This window comes from Dermacentor andersoni, chromosome 8 (genome assembly GCF_023375885.2).
Source record: "Dermacentor andersoni chromosome 8, qqDerAnde1_hic_scaffold, whole genome shotgun sequence".
NCBI classification, from domain to species: domain Eukaryota; kingdom Metazoa; phylum Arthropoda; class Arachnida; order Ixodida; family Ixodidae; genus Dermacentor; species Dermacentor andersoni.
The window spans coordinates 30,704,954-30,722,049 of NC_092821.1; the positions used below are offsets into that span (position 1 = coordinate 30,704,954).

The window sequence follows — 17,096 nt, forward strand, 5'->3', positions numbered from 1 at the left end:
AAAGGGAAGTCCAACTTTATCTGAACCGGTTGTCCAAATGGACGGATGAAGCTGGCTTTAAATTCAATGTGTAAAAATGAATTTGTGTTTTATCCTCTAGAATGCGTGTTCTGGCGTTAAAGCCTCTGATTGAGCTACGCGGACAAGTGTTTGGTGTGAAGACATAGCATAAGTTCCTAAGAGCTATACTAGACTATAAGCTTACCTTTTTCCCTCCATTAAAGTACATCTGAAGGAAAAGTGCGTAAGAATGATGAAAATACCCAATATTTTGTTCCACACAGGTTGGGGTAGTGACACACAGATTTGGGTAGTCGCAGAAAATGACTTGTATACCTGTGCGAGAGCCTTATAGCATCCCGTATAGAGCATTGTTCGATTGTGTATCAGCTCCTAAGAGCGCGTTGAATATGATCGACATTACCCACAGCGTAGGAATTTGCCTGGTAACAGGTGCTTTCAGGACTACGCCGATTCCAAGCCCCTATGTTTAATCCAATGAATGGTCGCTTCACATGGAATGGTCTCTTTCGAGTTTCAAATACTTCTTAGTGGTACACGCAAACCCAACACATTCCTGCTATCGAACAATAACTGATTACTCAAGGGAAACTATCTTTTCTAACTTACAGAAATATACTCCACCGTTTTCAATCCGTGTTAAGAACATGGCAATTACCATGAATGCCCCTCCTTCTGAGAATGGATTGCCGCTCTCAACCCCACAATCATCACCCTGGAAATGGCGTTGCATAGACTCTGACACATCCTTTCAGGAACTGAAGATAAAGACTCCGGAGCCACAAATACTATATAAATACCCTGAAGCACGTGAATACGAAGGTCTGCTGCACACGTTGTAGTGAAATAATGTTGTATTCGAATGGAAGATTCGGAGCACCTTCGGTAGTAGTTTTTCTGCTACTTGCAGGGCAAGTCTATTTAATGGCCAGTGCTTCCCGTATCTTTCATTGGTGGATGAAGAGCAGCCCCGCCGCTAGATCTACTCCACGGAGTAACGCTCTACTCCGCAAATATTTACGGAACCGAGCGGAAGTCGGGGGGTGTCAGGCCACCCACAGCCAATGTACCGATCTGGAGCGTACGCCCGTGAACGCGAGTCGCGGTCTCTCGGAAGGAATGAGTGGTGCTTCGGATCGTCAACTTACGCTTTTACTGCTTGCGAAGAGCGATGAGTCATCTAGCTCAAGTTTCAAATCGACCAGCGGGGACTGAAGCGATGAAGAAGATTCGGAAGCTAGTGTATTCAAGCAAGCTTTCGAAATAGTGGTCAAGCCGCCGGCCAAGAGACCGAAAATAGCACGTTTCTTCGATGACGTCGTTCGCCAGTGTTCGGATAAAACAGCAACAAAATCTGCTTTTCGGAAGTTCGCATTTGAAGCGCCTTTACTTTGGGATGATGAAATGCATTTCCGAAGGAACTTCAGGGTGTCTGTATGAGTTTCTACTTCCGTGGTTGCCATCGAACTGATTGCGAGCTTCGTTCCATCTCCGATGCGCCCGACACACAATCACGGCGGCGGAGAGAAGTGCACTTACAGACGGTGTGACTTGCATTAGAGCGAAGGAGGCTAAAAAGAAACAAGCAACTTATAAACACAACGCGCACGCGACCTCAAGCCGAAAGGGCCGAAAACGACGAAACACACAAGGAATGCTGGGTGCTTTCACAAGCGGACGTGCGCTAGCGCCACCTGCCGAATTGCTCTGGCGGGAGTGCCTGTGTGCAGATTTCGCTCTGTTTGCCTCCGCCCTAGCGGAGTGCTCCATTGGAGAGCTCGTCGGCTACTTCGAATCGGTCGTTCAAATTCAATATAAGTTATGCGATTGGAGATATCACACTTCTTTCAAGAAATACAGAACCGCAGTGCGAAGTAAACGCATGGCTCTGTAGGTCGGCCTGCTAAACGGCACATGCGAGCACCTAATGCACTCAGTAAGAATTCTTTTGTTCTTTCTTTTGTTCTCTCTTTCTTTCCGTCTTTCTTTCTTTGTTGCTTCGTTCGTTCTTTCTTTATGTCTAATTTTATTTTGTTCCATCTTTCTTTCTTTCTTCCTTTCTTTCTTTCTTTCTTTCTTTCTTTCTTTCTTTCTTTCTTTCGTTTATTCGTTCATATTCAGCCATTGCATCTTTGCTTGCTTACGGTGGTATGAGCCGTTCCTGATGACTATATTTTTTGCCTCACAGGACTAGACGCCGCTTGTTTGCAGGTATGATCCATTACGATGTGCCACCTAAGGCGTTTGCCTTAAAATACAGCTGCACCGAGCTTTATGCGAATTCTTCGAAGTCGGCTATTGCAGTTTTTAGTGCTGCTGTCGGGACACCTTTCTCTGCCTCCGAAGATATGAACATGCACACGAGAATTTTCGCCGCTGAAGCCTACACCAATTTATCTGATGTAAATCACATTGCACAAGCACAACACAACAAAGCAATAATTTTGACAGACTGTCTCAGTGTTGTGAACGCCCCTATGGCGCACAGAAGAACGAAGAACGCTATCCTAAATGATCTCTTTTCTGCTTTGTACGCGACGTATGAAGCCAACTCAAAAATCACACTTTGCTGGGCATCGGCCATCGAGGCACACGAGGCAATATTGAAGCGGACAGGAAGGTTGTAGTGGCAGTCAGGCACTGATTATCCAAGGTTCAAAGGGTTCAAATGAAGCGGGCCCTCCGGCCTTAAGCAGCCCACCTAAGGCCTAAGGCTTCGATCAACCATGACTGACAGCCGCCTCAGCGATTTATCGCTACTGAGCGTGGACACGGAGATTCTGAGGAGGGTCAATGTTGAAGATCTCATCAACAAACTGTCCCAACAAGAGGCACGAAAATGCATGTCGATATGTAAATACTTTTCTTTCTTTTCTTAAAAGATGAATGAAAAAATAAAACATGTGAATACGTACACACGCCGCATTTCAAGGTTGAAATCCTGCGAAACACATAACCTATTTTCTACACTGTGTAGAACTAGAAATAAAAAGAAGTAAATTCTGCACCTAAATAGCAGAAGAGGCGTGTGCAATATGAATGTGTTTCTTTCTCCTACGTTAATTAATTATGGGGTTTTACGTGCCAAAACCACTTTCTGATTATGAGGCACGCCGTAGTGGGGGACTCCGGAAATTTCGACCACCTGGGGTTCTTTAACGTGCACCTAAATCTAAGTGCACGGGTGTTTTCGCATTTCGCCCCCATTGAAATGCGGCCGCCGTGGCCGAGATTCGATCCCGCGACCTCGTGCTCAGCAGCCCAACACCATAGCCACTGAGCAACCACGGGGGGTTATTCTCCTACGTAAAAGTAGATATTGCCTGCAGAGTTGTAAATTTATTACCTGATTACAAGTGAACGATCCGTGCATAAATGAAGATATGTATGATTGCTTATTCGAGAATGTTATAAAAACACTTACGCTACTGCGAGAAAGCAGACGCCCTGGCGATGCTCCTAATCACTCTGGAGATTCTTCGAGTAAATGCGGCATGTGGGGTTTGTAGCGAATGGTAAAATGCGTCAACTCTCAAGAATGACGAGAGGGTCAGGCGGGACGAGGGGGCGGGGGGAGGGGTGCCCCTTGTTTTCTTGAACCGGACCCTCAGCACTGTTATACCGGCCCTGATGGCAGCTCTTGAATGTTGTAGAGGAGTTCCGCTTCCCATATGCAGACCTCAAAGCACACATGCGAAAGAGACTTAGAGAAAAGTGGAAGCGGGACTAGGGCAACATAGCCGACAATAAACTGCACACTGTACTGCCATAATTAAAAACATAATGCATGGACAGTGAGCGAGGTGGCCGGAGCTTTTACTGTGCAGATTCCGACAAGGTCACACATATGCCACTCACTAATTCTTGGTTCCGGGGGGTGAACCACCCACATGCACATGTTGCAATGAGGCACTTACTGTCACACGTGTCCTTTTGGGATGTAGAGCAACAGAAATCATAAGGCGCCAACACTTTTCTCAGATGCTTCAAAGAAATATTCCTCTACATCCCGCACTCTTCCTCGCTAGTGAACCGCTGTTAACACCAAGGCTCTCTTTACATTTTTTAAACATGTACGTATAACTATGCTCTGTCCGAGAAAATAATTCGCAGCACTGCTACATAGAAGCTGTTGCTCCGATAGCTATTTTTAGCAAAACAGCACTGGCATCCAAGCCCTTAGCCGCAAGGGAACTATGGAGACGGCGGTGCTCTTGTAAGTTCTTTTAAAGTTGCAGAAAAAAAAAGAACGTGACTTGACACTTTCACCTTCATATAACTTATCACCGCCACATCGACGCATGTATCTTCTCATGAAGAATTTCAGTTTTGTGCGAGTATACATTTTAGGTGCGTTTTAACAGCCAATAAATTTTACGCCTTTACAGCCATGTGGTGCATTTGCACTTGAAGAGTCCATTTTCACCGTCTTATTAGCAAGCTTTTGCTTTTTCGAAACACCGTCTTGGCGCTCTTTGGCCATGCCTGGCCCTCGCGCCATAATAATCGACATATTATTATGTTAAATATTTTGTATATTTATGTTTTGTTGTTTGGTGAATGACGCGTTGTAGACAAAAATCAACAAGAACAAAGGTTCAGCCTTTCGAATTGCAGTGAAGTGCTTGAAAGTACCAACCCTTAATAAAATGCCCCGAGGAGGTCGACGACAGCCTAGGCTAATGCAATAGGCGTTGGTGTGAAGCTTATGATCTATGACTGCAGCTACCATGTCACAAAGTTTGGCTGTGTGTTAACGTTCGCCACCAATGGCGCATAATTCATGCAGGCTGAGAATGTTGCAATGAGGAGAAACTTCATTTTCACCTTCAGCACCAAAAAATTTCTACTGACCTCGACCGCCAGTTTCCAGCTTGATATTTTCTTCGAATGACCCGTCACGTGAGTTTGCAAAGTGTCGGTTATTTAGTTGTGGAAAGCGGCGCTTCAAGAAGTCCCGCTTTTTCTCGGAACCTGGAAGGCATGCAAGAAGGTGTAAATACATAGCAAGCTCAACATTGCATCTCCTATGTTGAGCTTGCTGCCCGAAGACGTTACACTCACCGACTGTGGTAAAGACGGTGCAGCCCATGGAGAGGGCGATTGATATGGCTGCCTGCCCGACGCCTCCGCTTCCAGAATGCACGAGGAGCGACTCACCGGGCTGCATGACGCCCCGTACCACTAGGGCGTAGTACGCTGTCGAATATGCAATAGGAACTGTCGCAGCCTCTTCCAAAGTCCACGATTCGGGAACTTCCCACAGCATGATCGGGTCGGCAACGAGAACGGTCGCAATGGACTTGCCGCTGACCATACCCATGACACGCCGTCCGTTCGGGTCACGGCCCGAAAACTCCATTCCCGGGAAAGCGACAGCACCACCTCTGTCACCTGAAACAATGAATCGGGTCAGTGAATGCAAAATATCGCGCTAAATCTAGAAAGACGTTGGCGATGATGGCCTTCTTCTCGCAAGGAAATGTCCGGCGAACATACGATTGGCCGGGCTCATCACTTTCAAAATTATGCCTATTGCAGGTCGAACGGCTCTCCTACGGCGTGTAGTTAGCCCTTTCTTCCTTTATGCTTCGCAGAGTTCGTGTTTCGGCAGATGTGATGTGTCAGATATTCTTTAGACACGTGACTACTCGCAGTTGATGAGATATCTACCAAGAGAATTATTATTTTTATAATAAAAGGGATCGCTAAATAGAGGTATGCTCTATTTGCTTTTGTAGATCCATCCTTTCTTCAGAGATCTTTAGAGGGTGCGGGCTTTACATATGGCAGACTTCTTTTCGGAGCCTCAAATTGCCCTCAGACTGCTTCGCAAAATAACGTAACTAATGAATGACAATGAACATTTTGATTCAATCGTCATCCGCGCTCCCGCTGCCCTTCTCATTCTACGAGCTCGCCTCGTGGGAACCCTTTCAAGGCCGGCTGCACTTCATGTCATTCATTATCCTCTGATTCCTACCACCTTGAAATGCTTGCTGACAGACTCGAATGAAAAACCGCACGCCATGCCATCGAAATTGTTCCGCACCATTCTTGCAGCGGCGCTCCCTTAACGCGGCCGAATGCTTGATGCTGCTGAACAACGTGTATTAGCACAGCCTGTTACTGTTGAAATTCGCTGGATCTTACGCCTACAACGTCTTTTGATCGCACACTGGTGAGATTCGAAGAAAATTTTGAATCCATCATAGGCAGGACGGTAACTAGTGCCATCTCGTAGAGGTTTGTAGCAATTAATAAGTGAGCGAGTATGTGCGTGACCCCTATGGAATCTTCGGATAGTCGATTCGGAACGCTCTAGACGACTCTTGCGACCAGCGTTGTGTCCAACTGGTCGAAAGAGTGTGCGCCTTGGATTCGGCTGGTTCGTCTCGATCGCTGCCTTTCCGCATCGAGCGCTTTCAGGCACTCCAAGCCCTGTCAGTGGAGCAGCCGTCGAGATGAGCGTTCACCGCCTCGTCATCAGGACACAGCATCGCCACTGTTGGCGACGATTTCACCGTAAGCAAGGAAACCTAGGCTACTGTATGCTGGCCCCCGTCCCACTGGCGCTGTACACAGTTTCTTCCTGTAGCGCCCGGAGCATTGGTAAGGTAAGTTCGGAGGTTTGTTATAGTAATGTGGTTTTGCATCTGCCATTTTCTCCGACGAGTTTCGGCTTGCGTGCTTGTCCTCGGTCTATGAGTTGGAAGAACGTGTGATTTGCCCCACTACGATTCTGAAGATGGAGGGGTCTAGTCGAAGACACCATTAGTGAGACCTAATGTTATCGCAAACTTTCGCGTGCGTGAGCCTTCCACAAGAGCGTACTTCTCACGACTATACAGTAATTTCAACGCAGAGAAAGAGATCAGAAAAGGGAAAGACAGGGAGGTTAACCGGATGTCAGAATCAGGTTTGCTACCCTACACTGCGGATAAGGGAAGGTATGAAAATAAGAAAGTACTGGATGAGGGACATGTACCAGAGACACATGAATCACAACACGTGATCAGTCCTAGCACAGCGAACAACACTTCTGGCTGGATCCACCGAGTACGGGTCTGCCTTGCAATTGCTCCATGATGTGTCGGGCTTGGACTTCTAAGCCACCCTGCCGCAGGCTACACAGAAGAGAAGCCCACCACACTAGTATCATCAGCTCACAGCTCGGCTTATTGAGGTACAGTCATTTCTAAATCTCGTCTTGCTCTCTTTATTTTTGCGTGCAGCCTTGACTTCTGCACTAATTTCGGCATTAAACAATTTGTGAAAGTATCTGTATTCGCAGTGCCCTATGTCGTCGAGATTCCGGCTGTTTTTTGGCCTACCTATGGGGACACAGGGTGCAAACAATGTTGTCGTATATCGTAAAGTGTCTTTTGTGCTGTTAATGACTCAGAACTGGTAATTGAATAGTAATGAAATCCAAAAGTCGATGTCTCAAAATTTGTGAAATGAAATGCACGATGCAGTAAGAGTTTGTAGGGGGTCACACGTTAGCTAACCGTTGCATGGAAAAATTGGGAAACAGCGTAGGCACAGCAACAATCTGCAACAGAATGTATACAGAAAAGCTGGACACCGTTATGTCTTCACAAATGAATGGCGAAAGGAGGTAACGATTCTATGGGTGCGCTTCCGCTTCAACTATGTTTCTGCGTACGATCGCTTCTTGAAGAAAAAAAGTGCAGTAATTGCAACGGCTCATTCTCTGTTAAAATCGAGCGATTTAAATCAGTTTCAAAGCTCCGCCACAAGAAACCTGCGCCTACGACGGCTGATGCTCCATCGCTCCGCTCGTGCTCCGCGCATGGTGCAGCGTTTTCATTCTACGGCGATCTAGTGTGTACCCCTCGCCCACGGCTGCTCAATGACAGCCGACTTTGATCGAGCACCCGTACCTCGCCATTGAGACAATTCTCTGAGATTCCCGCTGCAGCGTATTTCAGAAGAGCACACATTGACTTGGGAATTTATACAGCGGGAAACCGATAAAGATGATATATAGGGCCCTCCTCAGTCGAGTTACGTAAGAGACGACTAGAGGGTTGGGGGGAGGGGGTTAAGCAGTGATTAATAGAACCGGTGTCATTGCTACCGTAGGTAATGGTACAATATAGGGAGGGATATTTTAAATACGAAACTTAACGTCGAGATCGGATAGCCAAAAGGCTACATAAGGATAGGTGCAGTAAAAGCTAAATGAATGAAGCCGCCTAGGTGACCAGACTATTTGTATCCGCTTGGTTTCAAAGCGAGTGCCAATAAACATCATCATCATCATTCGTAGCGCCGCTGATTGGCGCTGTAGGTTCATAGATCCGCGGCAGCTAACATGCGCTCACCTAATGTGTCATCCAGGTTCACTTTACCAGTGGCAAGCATGATGTCACGGAAGTTAACAGGCGCGTAGTACACGTCACAGATCAGTCCTTCGGTGCCTGTTTTATCACACGGGGAGATGTGGCGTAGCGGTGACTCGTTCCACTCCAAGCTCGATAGGTTTCCACGTGTCCTTACGTCAAGGTAGGCAAACTGCGTGGCCGTCTTCGCCTCCCCACCTTCCAGACCACGGAGAAACATCGAAGTGAGGTGAATGACCTGGGCTCATTTTACTCACAGAATCCTCCGAAAACGTAATTGACGGTGTTTAGTAACCAAGCAGAAACACCAATAGATTAACACATGTAGGAGAAATCATACTGACCTGCAGGTGCACCAGAAGACGCCAATTTCTTCGGAACTTAAAGCCTAAAATTGGGTGCACTTCGGTTTTCATTATTCGAACTAACAAATTTTAGACTGTAGCTCGATGTTTCACATACTCGAATAACTTGAGTCATGTCGAAATTGTTTAAAAATCAGTCATTCAGAATTTATTGGAAAATGAAAGTGAAGCAAACACAAATCAATCGTTTAAAACAATCCTGCTTCTAGTTCTTTTCCCTTCCGCTTTCTTTTCTATTTATCCCTTCAACCTATAATTTGTTGCACTTATTTACCCCATTTTTTCTTAAGAGTCTGTGTTTTCAGGGTGCCAAGCCATCCAGAAATGGTTGGCAATTGAAAAGCCGATGAATATGTTATGCATGGGAGTCAATCATTCAATTACATTATTAAAAAAATCACTGCCCGAGCACTCCGTACAAATGGTTAACTGGCGAAGCTGAAATGTGCGGCCCCAGTGCTCATCACTGGGTTAATCCTAACAGTTCATTGAACGAAGGCTTGGGACGCTGCCGCATCCTCGGTAAGCAGTTGCTGCTTGTGCTCGGCTGCACAAGCCTGTTCTTGTGCCCGGGCTGCAGCATCGGCCCAGCGGAGACGAGCTCGTTCTTACGTCTTCTCGCGGCGCTGATGATCGAAAGCTGCCGGCTCCTCAGGAGTACGTGTGACGCGTGGCCTACTAATTTCTGTGCCGGACACTGCTGCGCAGACGTCCGGCTGTGACGAAGCGCAACAATGTCCCTGCTGGCGTAGCCAATCGCGCGCCTACTTTTTTTTCTCGCATGTTCATGGGCTTGCGCCGGAGGAGCTATCGGCGCACAGGCGACAGATGGACGGACGGACGAATCGGCGAGCGATATACAGCTTCGCTGTAGTAACACTGAAGGACAGCATAGGAGCTATTTGTAACGCCTTTATCTCACATTGGGAGAGTGAGTGGGATTCTACAATTGCTAATAGGCTTCACCTTATTAAGAATCTACTTGGAGAATGGAAGACCCGCCACCATCAACCGTCATCTTGTGCAGACTATCCACAGCACATACACATCTATGGCTTAGCTTCCTCCTTAAACAGCAAGAACAGCCTAATTTCAATAAGTGCAATGAACCATTACAGTAAATCTTGTGCAACTAACGTGTCCTGCCCTAGGAACACAAAGGCGAACCCTTTCTTTCGGATATATATGCTCAATGTACATGATTGCGCCCCAACATGAATCTAGCTGAGAATGCTCTTGTTGAATGCAGTGAGGTTTTTTTTTAGCTTTTCAGAAAGAAGAAGATAGCTCTCTAAACCTATTTGGGTAACGGTGGCTCTCTAAACCTATTGACAATATTTAGCAATTTTAGCAAATGATCATTTTCCTGTCTCTATTGTATCTTCTCACCTAATCCTGCGTGACGCATAATAACCTAAGCTACTTTTCTGTTAAAAAATACCACATAAATATTCTCACCTTGGCTTTATTGTCTGGTTGCATCACACAAGTGCAGATAAGGAAAATCGGGCTTCGCGGTCCCGCTTGTTCTGTCTTCTTTTATGTATTTTTGATACTTACGTTCGCATAACCAATAGACAACGAAGCGAAAGAAAACATCCAGAAATTAATTTTGATTTCTGCTAATGAAATAATTTCTAGATGAGATGACCTGGTAAACGCGACAAACGGATGCTGCGGCTCACGTAAACAACAATTGTAAAAAGGCTAGATAGAAAATTAGGACAAGGACGAAGAATACTCAGTTCCGAATTTGGGATCATTGGGCCTTATTCCTAAATTCTCAAATGTTCTTCACGGCACTGAGATTGCTTTGCCTTTTACACATTGTGTTTTTGCACCGATTGCAAAGTGAACCAGCAGCCCCTAAAGGAAAAACAACATTTGATTAGAAAAAAAAAATATAGCGTGGAAGAGTGTGGCACTTCAGACGCTGTTATCTCGGAAGTGTCAATAAAACTGCCAAAGCTTCATAGGTAGCGTGTGCCTATGCGTAATCTTTTATCTAGTTTATTTTAGTATGATGTTAATCAGCTCGTAAAACCGGAACGCAAATTTGAACTACGTACAGCAATCAATGTTCCGGTGCCTGTAGGATCCCCACTGTCCGTCGCGGAAGACGTTCATCACCAGATCGTTTTCAATTACATCTTTGTAGGCGGCGTTCGTAGGACTGAAGTCGACTACGCTGTTGAGACCTTTCGCAGTGGCGTCAAATACGCACCTGTGCGCCAAAAAAAAAAGAAAAAACGAGAACACCGTGAATGCAGCTTGTATGCATCTACGTGGCGCGTAGTCTTTTTATTTTTTAATTTTCACATAACACCGAAGACAACCCGCCGGGGTATGCTAGTCTCATATCCGAGGTTACAATGAAATACAGAAGGATTTAGAAGGGTGGCTTTCCTTTGATATGCCCTTTGCCATCGTAAAAGGTAGCGGTTTTGACCGAAAGGTGAAGAATCGATTGCGACATAAAATAAGTGGACAGCTATACAAAGTAAGGACAGTAGCTCTATCGGTTGTATAAACATGAAAACATAAGCTTACTAGCTAAATTAGCAAGCATGGTGTCACGCACGCACAAACAAGCACGAACACATCTCACTCGATGAACCCTGAAACTCGCTGTAAAAACGATGGAGTGAGGTAGAGCGGCAGCAGCAGCGATCGAACTGACTATCGTGCTGCGCCTCGCGTCAACGCCTACTAAGCCGCGAAAACACAGCACATGGCGTACTGTGTTCCCGCCGCAGATGGCTTTCTAGACACAGTGGTCCGGGCATGCGCGCCCACACACGCCACATGGAGCAGAACGAGGCCCCCGCCCCTCCCTACCTACAGCCGACCTTGCCTCTGTCGCCGATGGCTTTCACGGCACAGAGGCCCGGCGTGCGGTCGCTGTACCAACAATTTTATCGGCCTTGGACATTATATGGTAACGGCGACGCTCACGAAAGAAATGTGCTTGGAGTGTCCGTATAACTGCTATCTAAGCACATTTCTGTCGTGAGCGTCGCGTCCGTATAACTGCTATCTCACCTCAGGCTACTCAGGTTTTCATCTCAGGAAACGAAAAAGCTGATGCGCTTGCATACGCAGCGCTCTATCATCCTCCCAAAGTCAAGGTTCCAAAGAGTAATCAAGTTCAAAAATGTGACATTCGAAATCACTTTGCATCGCTTTGGTTTCCACCGCATATGCCCTGCGTAACCAAGAGACTGCACCGAGAGGAAGCCTCACTTCTATAACGAATAAGGACAGGATCTGCTAATACGCCGGCCTGGTTATTTAAGACGGGACGAGCCAATTCTCCAAACTGTACGACATGCAACGAAACAGGAGACATTGAGCACTTCTTGTGGTCCTGCCAGCAATTCCAAGACGAAAGGGATGCTCTCCTGAAGAATCTGCAAAAAAAGGACCTTCCGCATGCGTGCCTGCAACACCTTATATTTCCCGAGGGATCAGTTATAGCCCACAAAGAAACTTCACGCCTCCTTATCAAATTTTTAAGAGAGACTGGTTTGATGGACGTATGGTGAAACCCTTCAGCGGTATTGTGCGATACGCTCGGGCGGAGCAATTGCCGGCCTTGATCGTCAGGCTAAACCCGCCTGTTGCTACAATTCACCACCACCACCATCACCACCACCACCAACTGCTATCTCAATAGAACTAAAAGTGGAAAAGCCGCAGGAAATCTGCGATTGCGCTCACATTTTAATTCTTCAACGTTTAGTAGGTGACGCACTTATATATTGTTTAGAGGGTATGGCGCTGTGCTGCTAAACACAAAGCCACGATAGCGATATCTGCCGTGGCGGCTGCATTCAGATGGGCATTGAACGCGAAAGCATATGTGCATCATGCTATGTGTGCCCTTTAAAGAACACCACGTGTTGAATATTAATATGAAACAGTCCACTACGCTGTCCCTCATTACCTGTTGTAAACAGGGGAGGGGGGGTTCAACCCCAAACTTCTTTATATAAATCTGCATATTGATGTGTTGAAGCTGTGTATGAGCTAATAAAATTTTATCTATATGAATTGCAATATACAAGTCTGCGATACATTTGTGCGACCGTTGAATGTAGCGAATGCAGGAATATGGTCTACATTGACAATTAATAGCGAGGAAATTCAAAACTTCTTGGACGGAACAGCGGAAGGAAGTCCAGAAGCCGCAACAGTGCACACAGCTTTGCTAGGTCAGAAGGCATTCTATGGAAGTTCTAAAGACCTTTCACAGTACTTGATGTTGTGTTTTAAATATGTAAATTTTGCTCCAACCTATACCGTGATTATACTATATGAAATGAAGAAGTTGAATAGAACCGTATGCAAGAACCTGCGATGGCGCTCACATTTTAGCTCTTCAACGTTTACTAGGTGACGCACTTATATATTGTTTGGTGGGTATGGCGCTGTGCTGCTAATCACAAAGCCCCGATAACATCCCTATCACATAACCCCAATGTCCCAAGTAACTTCCATATCCTACCATACCATATTGTATATTGGAAAACACGCAGTCTTAGATAGTTTTACGTGTATCAAGTAGGATTATTTCCTGAGGAGCCTGTCGGGTAGAAGGGTGTTTTAGATAGGAAAGTTGTGCTACAAGCCAGAAGGCGTGGATAAAAATCGGAGCTTGGGTCTCTCTTGTACCCTGCTTCGCTTTTCCAATCGTGCTTGTTTTCCTACGTATATGCACACGGTCAGACGTCTGTCAGTAGATTTTTGAACGCACTTACTGAATCAATTCCCTGACAACGAAACACGTCGCAATCGGCGTTGTGTCAGGGTCGCTTGTAATAACGGACGAAATCCTCCTAAATTTTATGGACCGCAATTTTAAAGGTACTCTTTCTTGTTTTGAAGCACATTTTTCACGATCAGCTCAGCAGTGAAGCTTGAGCATTTGACGTTACATATACATACCTTATGAGGCGTTCACCGGTCTCCTGTCGTAGACAATTGGTTAAACCAAGGATGCCACTTGTGGCTTCTTCGGCGAGCAGCCAGATCTTCTCTACAGATGATTTGCTGACATATTCAAGGAGTTTCTCCTTCAGCGTTTCCACCCAGCCAAAGCGCACGTTTTGCAGTCTGATAACCGCATGTTTGGTGATGTCGATGGGCATGGTCACTTTTCGGAACAATAGCAGCGTGGACACGTTGTTCGACTTAAGTCCCACCAACCGAAATCCGCCGGCTCTAAACACTGCTATCGTCAAATCCTCCGCGTAAACTTGAAATGAAACGCCACTCACTCTAGACAATAATGCTTCGGCCGCTGTGAGTGCTGTCCGATGAGAAATGAGAACGAAGCCATGTTCTTTGCACTGCGAGAGCACTTCTTCAACCAATGTAACTAGGTCAATAGAAGCGGTCGTGGTGCCGCAGGAAGCAATCACCAAGTCAGCCTGGAGAAATTTTCCCCCAGAGGTAGAAGGCTGCGCTCCAACCACTTCTGTGCCTTCGGGAACTTGGTCGGGAGCTAGGCTGTCTGGACTTGGGTGAGCGATTGAGTATACGGTCTTCAGACGCCCATCGTACATGGAAAGCAATGCAAACACCCGTGGAGCCATGAGTGTAACGCTCCCTGTAGCCGCCAGCTCTAGCACGTGGAGTTTCAAGGAGCTTGTATTTTCGAGCACTACGTCAAGCAGATATCTCAGCGGGTCTTCTCCTAGGAGGCTGGTGTTCAGAAAGTCCTCCTCCAGAGCTTTCTTGGAGGCTAGAAGTGCTAACTTCACCGTCGAAGCCAGTGAAGTAGCACCGTTGCATTCTTTCTGGATATTAAGGAGTAGCTGTACTAGGCCGTGATTTGATGCAGCGTTCTCAATGTATAGGTTCAGCAATTCTTCTGACACTTTATGATATCCTTTCATCATGCTGTGAAAGCTGATATTTTCTTCACAAGACTGCAGGATGCATTGCGTGATGCCACAACACACGTCCACGTACTCCTGGACAAAGTGCTCTCGTTCGATTCTTGTGGCTTTGTTGTCCAGGTAAGGAACAAAGCAATATTGTTCCAAGACTGGTACCTCTTGGACTGGCCGTCGCTCTACGCTGCTGACTTTTAGGCCTTCTATTTCAACGCCGCCGGCGCGGCACAAGTTGAGATGCGGGCTGTATACGGCATCCACACCTGCGTAAGCAAGATCCAGGCGATGTAATTGACGTGCGACCCCCTGCACTTAAACTCAACATTTCATTTTAGCGAGCCGACCACAAGCTTAAGAGGAAGCTTAAGCTCCAGGGCTGTCATCGTCATGCATGGGAAGGGAAAAATTCTTTTACTCCTCAAGAATAGCACGGAACTCGATGAGATATTTAAGATCTGAAAGCAATGGTTGAAATCTAGCCATTCCTAAAAGCAGATGACTTCGTTAACATTTAAATATTTATTAGAAGTTGTTAAAAATAGAACATTTCAAGAAACTAAATTGTCAAGTTTACATCTATGTACCAACTCAGTCACTGAAAATATCAGAATTCCGTGAACCGCATCTGTAGTGCACCTGAAACAGACAGAATTGATGTATTTGGCCTATGAAATATGCCAATAATACATAATTAGGACTTGGGCAAGACCAGTGTCAATAATGTAACAAATTCATGTATCAATCACATATGAAGTTAAACCTGTTTATTGCGAGCCTAGTTAGTTCGTCGAAAAGCGGTAGCTGTTTCAGTAGTTCATTATATTTGAACTCGTCCTTGAACATGCGCAAAATTAATGAGACTGGAGCTGAAGGGGTCAACTGCGTTTGGCACCAATCTCGTTAACATATCCGAATTCCAGGATCTTCATTCTTGCTCCCGACACGTTGCCGCATCTAGCTGCAACTTTACCTTGCAAACGTCGTGTATAAAAGGAAAGCGTAGCTGTTTCGCAATGGCCCCCCGCCGGTTCCGGTGAGCTGCCATTTCGAAACTATGAGCGGTGGCGCCATTCTTTCTTCGAGAGGTTCAGATATATTTACTATCATCGGGACACCTGTTAAGTCTGCGTACGATCAAGACGCGTTATGCTAGGCTAAAAACGAGAACCACTGCGGCACGCTGGAATCTTGCAAAGGTGTTCCGTTACGGTTATCAATCAATCAATCAATCAATCAATCAATCAATCAATCAATCAATCAATCAATCAATCAATCAATCAATCAATCGATCGATCGATCCACCAATCAATCAAAACAATTTTATTCTGCAAGTTAACCGATTATTCGTGATATCTGGGTTCGCTTGTGGTTAACATCTTTCATATAATTTATATCATGTATTACCGAGTTCATGTGATAAACATCCACTTTTGGGGCAGGGTTACGGATTTGTAAAGTTCTTGATTGTTTTTTTATTCACTAGAAATTATAGACGAAATTGTAAATAATTCCTGCATTAAATAAGCATTTTCCATATATCAGTCAGTAGAATTTCAGTAGAAATTCAACTTATTTCTTTCAAGTCGATAAAAGCATGTCCGCGTTCTAGATTAATTTGAACAAGCCGAATTCTAGCTGGCTCCTATACTAAAGCGTCCTTTAAAGATCCAACTAGAACCATATTTTCGGCCACAAAAAACTAAGCCAAAGGTAAGATTTCGTCAATATAGAGCAGGCATCGCGCACATTTCTACGTTTGAAATAAGAGTGAATGTGTCTCAAGAAGCACGCACAAATAGCCGTTTTTGCTAGCGAAACCGCAAAAAAGAATGGCCGCCAATACCGGCCGGCGGAAATGATGAGCGACCTGAACGCGTGGCTCCTTGGCATGACCTCCGGGGTAAAGCGACGGCTACGGCATCGACCAGCACCCTGGAAGATCTCGGAAGAGGCATGCTGGGATTTTCGTAATAACGACAACTACCAGATATAAGCGCCTGGTTGCTGTTTAAGTGCTACCAACAAGCAACATATTCGCTTAGCAGCCGCGCGGCATTTCCACCATTGCTTCAGCGGTGCACTTACATCCAATTTCACTGTGCACAATTTGCACTTGCAGCCTTTCACTGTGCAGAATTTGCAACTTCCCGTATTCTGCTTACGTAATAATGTTGCGGCTGGAAACGGAACGCTCCAATTGAAAAATATCAAATAGTTGACCTATATTATATAAGAAAGATCGAGATTTCAGTTTACTTCCGGGGGAGAAATCAAAAATGCGCCTGAGGAACAACGTTCGCTTCGCGTGAAACCACGTAAGTTCTGGCTGCATTTATTAGCCGGAGCATTGTACAAAAGCCAGGACGCAAACACAGCATCTTGATGATTTTTCATAGGTGCTCAAATCAGTTATTTTAGCAGCGCTGATCTGGGTGCTATGG

The 17,096-nt window shown here is 45.7% G+C and overlaps 1 protein-coding gene across 1 annotated transcript in view; it reads right to left on the reverse strand.

Moving 5' to 3' along the window:
• LOC126526150 (fatty acid synthase-like) overlaps positions 1-17,096 on the reverse strand; it is a 178,127-nt gene that overhangs the window by 25,155 nt on the left and 135,876 nt on the right. The window contains exons 15-20 of the mRNA XM_050174098.2: positions 13,703-14,918; positions 10,821-10,979; positions 10,416-10,429; positions 8,373-8,588; positions 5,086-5,406; positions 4,876-4,995 (exon numbers count right to left, since the gene is read on the reverse strand). Coding sequence (XP_050030055.2) covers positions 4,876-4,995; positions 5,086-5,406; positions 8,373-8,588; positions 10,416-10,429; positions 10,821-10,979; positions 13,703-14,918 — 2,046 coding nt within the window. The remainder of the gene's footprint in view (positions 1-4,875; positions 4,996-5,085; positions 5,407-8,372; positions 8,589-10,415; positions 10,430-10,820; positions 10,980-13,702; positions 14,919-17,096) is intronic.